The sequence below is a fragment of the Aegilops tauschii genome, chromosome 5 (assembly GCF_002575655.3).
Source record: "Aegilops tauschii subsp. strangulata cultivar AL8/78 chromosome 5, Aet v6.0, whole genome shotgun sequence".
NCBI classification, from domain to species: Eukaryota; Viridiplantae; Streptophyta; class Magnoliopsida; order Poales; family Poaceae; genus Aegilops; species Aegilops tauschii.
The window spans coordinates 421,122,688-421,131,575 of NC_053039.3; the positions used below are offsets into that span (position 1 = coordinate 421,122,688).

General features: G+C 47.9%; 1 protein-coding gene across 1 annotated transcript; it reads right to left on the minus strand.

The window, feature by feature from the left end:
* Positions 1 to 299: 299 nt before the first annotated feature.
* On the minus strand, positions 300 to 5,176 carry LOC120964034 (uncharacterized). Its single transcript, XM_040388487.2, has 2 exons — positions 805 to 5,176; positions 300 to 714 (listed from the first exon to the last, which is right to left on the minus strand). Exon 1 carries the CDS (start codon positions 4,440 to 4,442, stop codon positions 2,535 to 2,537), a length of 1,908 nt encoding a protein of 635 aa, XP_040244421.2. The 5' UTR covers positions 4,443 to 5,176; the 3' UTR covers positions 300 to 714; positions 805 to 2,534.
* Positions 5,177 to 8,888: the final 3,712 nt, after the last annotated feature.

Sequence of the window (8,888 nt, forward strand, 5' to 3'; positions counted from 1 at the left end):
AAAAAAAGAAACATCGCTTGTTTCTGGGCCTCATTTATCCTTTGTGGGCCTATTGCAGCTTGATTCTCTTTGGGCCCGCGAACAAGGTTTCTAGCAGAACTGACGAACTCTAGGAAAAAAGTTTGGCAAGTGCGAGAGAGAAGAGATGAACTTGATGTATATCCCTTGTGCTGCTCAAGTACTGCTTACTGTCATCTGACGAGCTAGGGTATGATCCAACACTCGAGGTTATTAGCTAACAAAATAATCCTATCACTGAACTGGTAGTTGTCTTATGCCGAAACTGAAAGTGTCGAAACTTAACAGTAAACTGCATACATTCAGAGATCGACAGTTGCACTAAACAGAGTTGCATTTGAGATAAACAGACTTGGATTGCTAAACAGTGGCAACAACAGTAGACAAACATCTCCAACGAGAGATGGCCATCAAGTAAAAAATTCCTAGAGCAAGTATTCCTAAAGCTATCAGATTGGATTGCTTCTTCAACTCAATTAGCTGCTTGAAGTTCTTGTTCATCTTCTTCAATTCCGTCTTCAGTTCGACATCTACCACCGTCGGGTATTCCGGACGCGCTGCTGCTGCCGGAGCGGCACTGTCATGGGGCAAATTGAACTCGTGGATTGCATTCCCCCTCGAATCCAGCAAGCCCAAACCTTGAAGCCTCTGGATGTAATCATCCATCCACTCGAAATGGTGGCATTTCTTCACGATCTGAAAACGAAATCATGTAACCTAAATCCAAATCTGATAGATTTTTTGAGAAATTAGAGATAAAGGATGCGAGGAAAACTCAGATCTAACCTGCCCCTCCGGCTTGCTCTCGCATTTGACGAACTCGCACCCAAAGTTCCCATTCTTCTCCTCCTTTGAAGTCAACCGCTTCAGTGGCGCAGTCTGTGGGCAATCAGTGCATTGAGTCATCGGCACTGGACCATACACCGGCCACGTGGAACGGGGGGCTGACGAGGAGGTCGACATATCGCCCGAGAGGAAGAAACAGAGGAATTGCTCGAGAGGAAGAAGAAAGAGAAGATGGGGAAAGAAACAGAGGAATTGCTCGAGAGGAAGAAGAACGAGAAGATGGGGAAAGAAACAGAGGAATTGCTTGAGAGGAAGAAGAACGAGAATATGGGGAAAGAAACAGAGGAATTGCCCGATCTGCTCGATGCCTTTGTCTGTCAGATGGAGAAGAGGAGAAGGGGAAGCTATATTGACGATTTGCCACATTGTATTTTGTAGTTTGAATATTTGAACCAACTCTTAACACTGACATGTGGTGGTCATGTGCGAAAAATACAATTTCATATGTAAAGTGGGGTAGATCGTAAAAACCCGAGAAGGACAGTGCAGTAGCCAATCAGGATGCATCACGCGGATCACGCATGCCTGCCCCACATCTGACGGGTGGTGTTTGGCGCTTGGTAGGATCCGACGGCGGACGTTCGACGCTAGGGTTTGGAGCATTTCTGCGGGGTTATGAGCGAGTCAACGGGGTTATTAGGGTTTGACCAGATTTCAAATGGCCATAACTAAATTAGAAAAAATCGCAAAAATATAAAACAAACGTAGTTCATCCGTTTATGAGACCTAGTTACCATAAAAAAATATAAACTCGGTATAGGGGCGTTTTTTTGAAAAAAACATTTTTTGAAGTGATCTTTCGAAATCAAGTTCAAATGTTTTTAGAAAATTCAAAAAAAATCAAAATGTTGTAATTCTTGCGCACATAGCCGTCATATGTGACAAGGTTATGAGAAAAAAAAATATAAACTTGGTGTAGGTCATTTTCATGAAAAAAGGCTTCACACAAATGAGCTATCACCTATGAACATGTTCAGAGTTCGTAGAATAGGGAGAGAGGGTTTTGGGTTTGAAAAAAATCAAAATAATTCAAAAAAATTGGAAAAATCTCCATAGCTTCATTTTGGAGTGAATAAGAAGGATCTGAACTTACTTTTTCATTTTCATATCTAAAATGTGTTATTTGACGGTTTTGAATTAAAAGCATATTGTTTCAAAAAAAATGTAGTAATATGAATATTAATCAATAAATAGTGAGACTTTGTTTTTACCCTATATATATGGAACGAGTGTTAATAAAAATATATATGCCTCATTTAGGCAAGGTAAAAAAAACTTGATTTCAAATAGGGCTGTTTACCCTAGCTTTCGAGCTCGTTTCTAGCACATTTCTCATTCGGACTGTTCACCTACGAATATTGGACTTCAAATGCTCGATCAAATACACCGCACAGAGCAATGAACCTCCAATGTTCAACTTCAACTTTGGCTCGAATCCAAATTTTGGCCCAAATTTAAATATTGATTTAAATTCAAATTTTGATGGAAATTTGAATTCTGACTCAAATAAGAAACCAAAGTAGAAGCAACATTATTACAACTGATAAGTTTTCACAGTAGCTCAAATCTACCAAGTTCTAAGATGCCAACATCTTAATACAAATCTACCAAGTTTTAAGCGATCGACTCGCCCTCAAATTGACAACACAAACATTTCCCAACAACTTAATTCAAATTTTCGACTTGCTCCTTGTGTTTGCAGCTGGCTTCACCGTCTTGCTCCTGGTTTCCCTAGTTGAGATGCTCTTTTCTTTCAGACTCTCGTTCCTTTTGATCTTGGGCTTTACTTGGGGTTTTCCCCGTGGAGGTGCTGATGGAGTAGTTCCACTCGCCGAGCACTGGACGACCATTTGACGGTCATCTATGGGTTCAGTAATCTTTAAAGGCACAATTGGAAAAATTACCCCCTCCTCTTCCTCTCTTATAGCTTCAAAACCATCAAGGGCCATGGTTTCAAAATCTTCTGCTTCTTCATCTCTTAGCCTTTTCTCCCTAGAGCTGGTAAATAAAATTATAAGCCACTGGCAAAAAAGAGAACACATGCAAACAAAAGGGTAGCTGCATTCTACAAAGGGTGCAAACACATACCAAGATGCTTCATTTGCTGCTGCATTCTCCACTGCATCTTCAGTCTCCATTGCTGCTGCATTCTCCTCAGCATTGGCTGCTGTCCATCTTTCCTCCTCTCCAAATGATGCATCCACTGCATTGGTACAAAGCCTAGCAATATGCCCCAGAACTCCACATTTTTTGCAAGCACGCTTCTTTGGTAGACGACCCTCCTCACCTGCTCTAATCCTCTGGTTCCTTAGTCTTCCTGGTGGTCTAGTAATGACAGGAGCGTGGAGTTTGAACCCTGGATCTACTATGTACCATCGATCTTTCCCCGATAGTGCAGGCACATTGTCAGCATAAGCAGCCATAAATTTGGCAATAGAGAAATACTCAGAGCAATATTGATCAACTTCACCATCTGCACCCTCGATAACGGTCATCAGATGTAGGGCATGTATGCATGGCTTCCCACGGATCTGCCATTGCCTACAAGTACATTCTCTAGTACTTAGGTTCACAGGATACCTCCATACCCTATTTTTAGTGTCAGTATAGGTAACCTCTCCCTCATATGTACTAGATCGAATACATTTCATCTTCAGTCCTCTTGCCTTCAAGTGCAATGCCTTAATCAGTGATGGGAGCATTTGATGACCAACATATTGTGTTTCTGCAATTCTTTTGCGAAGAGCCATCTTTATCATGATCATTTGCCTCATCTTGTCAAATGCTTGCCACAACAAGAGCCCTTTCACTGACTTGAACTTTGAATTGAAGCATTCTGCAAGGTTACTGGTCACATAATCTACTTTGCAGATTTCGTTGAATTTGCTTCTTGACCACACCTTACCATGATGTGCATCCATGTACTCCTTCACAAGAGGATTTTGAGCATACAACACTCTCAAATGGTGTTCATGCTTCCTTTTGCTGCATGTGTATGATGCTGGCCATAAGTTCTCATCATAAACTTTACCTTTGAACTTCTTTTTGAAATTATGCGCTAGGTGTCGCATACATTCCCTATGCTCCACTCCAGGGAATACAATTTCCACTGCACTCTCTAAACCCTTGCAAGCATCTATGTGTATAGCTAAACCTGGGGGTGTGCCTATAATGTTGCGCAACTGCTGCAGAAACCAGACCCAACTTTCCTCAGACTCTGCCTCCACCACACCAAATGCAACTGGGAATAGCCAGTTGTGTCCATCAACTGCAGAAGCTGCTACTAGCTGTCTTCTCCATCTTCCAGTCAAATGTGTAGCATCTACAGCCAAATAGGGCCTGCAACCATCTAGAAACCCCTGCCAGCAAGCCTTGAAACAAACAAAAGCCCTTCTGAAGCACTCCTTCTGAAATGACTTTCTTTTTTTGAATGGAACTGTATGCTTGTCAATCTCTACAACACTCCTTGGACTTGCCATCTCCACTTCAGCTTTGAAAGTGTAAAGCAGCTGAAAACTGTCATTCCATTGACCATTAATTATGTCAAGAGCCTTTTCCCTAGCATTGAAAATTCTCATGTAAGGAATTTCTATCTTGTACTTCTCGAAAAGCTTCCCATGGAGTGCTGTTGGACCAAGTCCAGGTTCTTCTCTCAGCCAATCCAATATAGCATCTGCCACCCACCTAGTTTTTGCTAGCTTGGTTTTGGCCTTCCCCCCTCCCCCTCCAGGTGGACATGTGTGCTTGTGTGGGTTTTTCTTTATCTGAAACAAAATAAAAGGGTAAAAAATAGTTAAGAAACCTTACTCAACGATCTGAAACTAAATTACTAACTGAACTTGGATTACCTGAATATATTTGCCCTTTCTCATACGAGATGCATGCAACTTCCACCTACACCTAGGATATGGACAAAATACTGTGAACCTTGCTGGCTCACTCCTTTTAATCTTATAGGTGTTTTCAGATATAATGCACCATGTTGTCACTGCATTCCGACAGTCCACCATTGATTGGAAAATGGTACCTACACTAAGCTCAGGTTTTTCCCTATTCCACTCAATTGTTGGCATGTCATCACCATCGTATTCATCCTCGGTTAAGCTGTCCATGTTCTCCATGTTCTCTTCATCGTCAGTGTCATCAAACCTAGCTTGGCTGATGGGCTCCTCCATATATTCGTCATCCACTGCTTGCTGACTGGCTACATCGACCAGTTCAGGAAACATCATCTCGTCTTCATCATCGTTTGTAGGCACTGCCTCATCAGGTTCTGCATCTTCTTCTACACCAACTACAGAAGGTACACGAGAAGCAGCAGCTGAATCGGAACCAGAATTGGCAGCAGGCATGTTGTGGCTCCATGAACCACTTGCTTTACTTGGTGTCGACCTACAAGGAGTGCCGGGGTGCTGGCTATTAGCACAGACAGATGATGTCTGAACTCCCTTCCCCTTCGCCCGTTCTGCGCATGGCTGAAGCACATCGATTTGGAGTTTACCGAATCGGCAGCCAGCAATCCCAGCAAAAAGCAACGGCATATGATCGTCGCAAGTTAGTGGGAGAAATCTTTGCTCGTCACTGCTGAAGTAATTCAGTTCAACAGCATCGGCATCACTCCAGGGATAGGTGTTTCGGAGCTCAGCTCGCAAATCTTTGAAAGATATGCTGGTTTCTACCACTTTGGGATAGAAAAATGATGAAATCAAATGCGGTTTAGTACCATGCAGCACACTAGTTTCCATTCTAATCGCCAGCTGGAAAGCCAGCGCGGGATCAATCCTATTTTGTTGAAGGAAACAAAGGCTTCAGTTAGCCGGGTAAAATCAAGCACAAATTCAAACGATTCAAGCAAACAGAAGTCAAATATGGCCTACAATACGACTTAGAACGTCAATTCGAGAGGAAATAATGCTTACCCAGGTTTAATCCATGAATTATCTGCCGCGGATACGACCCAATCCTCTCCACGGTCGACTGCAGTCCGGCCGTCCTCACTCAACATCGCTATGTAATCCCAGATGGGGAGGTGGGCTATATCTGGCGGAGACGCGGCGTCGCCGATGAACTGAATAGGGGCATAGGGTGGAGGAAACAACTGCGGTGGATGCGGCACGACGCCGACAGAGGGGGCGGGGCGGCGCGGTGCAGTGCGGCCTGTCTCGATCTGTTTCAGATTCAGGCAAGCTGCCTAATACGTGTCTCCTTGCGGTCCCACCCGTCAGCAAGCAACAGTCAGACGAAGAGTCGGTCCCACTCGTCAGCAATGAATGGTCAATGGATGGTCAAGACGGCAAACGCCCGCTATGAGCATTTGTGAGAGTTTCAGCTAAGGAAGAGGGGAAAAGTGAGCAAACGTTTGGAGCGTGGGGAAAAGTGAGCACAACTAAGGAACCAGGGGCACTAATTTAAATATCCCTAATAAATTAGTGGTCGGTGGAGATTCGAAGTCATGAGACCTCTGGTTGGCAGTCGCCGGCGGTGAGGGAGGGGCGCGGTGATTGGGCGGTGGCATGGGGATCGCCAGAGAAAAAGCTCGGCGCGGGGGGCCTAGAGGGATGGCCGGAGCGGCAGCGGACCGGCGGCGGGGAGTGCTTTCGGGGCAGGCGGGGCGGCGCGGGCCGGCCGCGGAAGGCGCGGGGCGGTGGTTTGGCCAGTGGAGGCTGGCGGCTCAGGGGGTGGAGGTTGAAGATAAACTGCAGGCCCTTGATTCGTATCCAACGGCTGGAAAATCGACTGACCAGAGATGAAAAAGTCAGCCGACTGACGTGTAGCCTCACCCCACACGTACACATGCACGCACGCAACACTCGCACGAACACACGCACGCATGCGGGCATGCAACACTGACACATACACATATAACGAACACACGCACGCATGCAGGTGTGCAACACTAACACGTACACATGCACTCACGAACACATGCACGTACGCACACCACTACAAAAAAAGACACATCCGTGACATTTTGGGCCGAACAAAAAAAATTCTGTCATACATATGACACTTCTATGACGATAATTGTGACAAAACCCGGTATCATCATAGATGTGGTGGGCTCCTACTTCTATGACAAACAATCATGACAGAAAATGGGCTTTTCGTCCTGGGCGGGCCGGAGACGCAGCTGCATGACATTCTTTGGGCCGTCCATGACGGAAAAAACCGTGGTAGAAGCGAGGGCGAGGAAAATTTCGGCGAGTTCCCGGTTACGGTGGGAGGTCGGGGGTTGAGCGATGCGCGTTTCTCTCGTACACGTACGCGCATGTATGCGAGGCATTGGCTCTAACTGAACCCGAGCGAGGCGTTGGGCTCTAACTGAACCCGAGCGATTGCACTGCAGGCTACGCGTTACTGAACCCGAGCAATCGATCGATGGCTGTTAACCGAACCCGATCGAGCGATTCCTTCGCTACTGCTGCTAACTGAAGCCGATCGATGCTGCCTCTGGGATGAACAGTGAGCGTTGCGCGGGGGGGGGGGGGGGGGGTTGGATGAACAGTGAGCGGTGGCGTTGCCTCTGGATGAACAGCACCCCATGGTGTGGAGGGCTGGATGAACAGTAGATGGTGGAGGAGTGCCCGTGGAGGGCTGGTTGAACAGGACCCCGTGGTGTGGAGGGCTGGATGAACAGTAGACAGTGGAGGGGTGCCCGTGGAGGGGTGGTTGAACAGTAGCCGGTGGAGTAGCGCGCGGTGGAGGCTGGATGAACAGGAGCCCGTGGAGGCTGGAGGAGGTCGACGGTAGCCCGTGGAGGCTGGAGGAGGTCGACGGTGGAGATGAACAATATCCCGTGGAGTCCCGTTTTGCGGTACGCCACACCCCTCCCGATGAACAGGACCCCCGTTTTGACCGTAGGAGGTCCGTTTCGTCCGTTTTGCAGTACGCCACACCCCTCCCGATCAACAGGACCCCCGTTTCGATCGTAGGAGGTCCGTTTCGTCTGTTTTGCGGTACGCCACACCCCTCCCGATCAACAGGACCCCCGTTTCGACCGTAGGAGGTCCGTTTCGTCCGTTTTGCGGTACGCCAGACCCCTCCCGATCAACAGGACCCCGTTCCGAACGTAGGAGGTCCGTTTCCTCCGTTGTGCGGTACGCCAGGCCTCGTTTCCATTGCCTGTTCCATCCAAGCCCTCCCGATGAACACGACCACGCATTTCGTTCCGACCCAGCCGGTTGGCTCCCACGTGTTCCGTTGCCTCCCGATGAACACGACGCATTCCGTTGCCTCGCCATGAATACGAAGCATTCCGTTGCCTCCCCATGAACATGACGACGACGCCGTTTCTCCGTTCCGACCCAGCCATGTACACGAGCCCTGGCCGTACGTATGCGCGAGTAGGCGTTCTAGACCCTGCCCGTATGTACATATACGTGGCTGTATTTTCTTTCTTGCACCCTGTCCGCTGTACGTACGTGTACATGGTACGTGCGCGCCTCTACTACGACACGTGCGCGCCTCTACATCCACCAGTATATATGTACGTACACGTTCGCGAACAGAATGACAACGCTACGTACGCTTCGACTAGGTGGGTCCCGACTGTCAGGCACTTCCTTGCGTGCGAAGATGTAGCTGGTGGGTCCCAGCAGTCAGGGGGGCGAATCGTTTTGTTTTTTTTGCCCGGACGCACTTCCTTGCGTGCGAAGGTGTAGCTGGTGGGTCCCAGCAGTCAGGGGGGAAACATTTTTTTCGCGAAATACGGTGGCCCGTCCAGTGGGTCCCCGCTGTCAGGTGGAGGAATAATTATTTTGCACGTAATAAGGAGGCACTTCCTTGCTGCGGCCGTGGACCCAGCTGTCAGCGTCTCCACGCACAGTACTCTTCCGATGGAAGTCGGTCGTTGACCACATTGACCATGCCGCGCCGAGAGCACCACGGCGGTGGACGATGGCGAGGCCTAGGAAGGGGACGACACGGAGGCAGGGAAGACTCGGCGGTTGTTTCCCATGCGGATGGGAGTACGACTGTACGAGGGTTTACTGGTTCGTCTGCCGTCGCCGGAGAATAACGGCAGG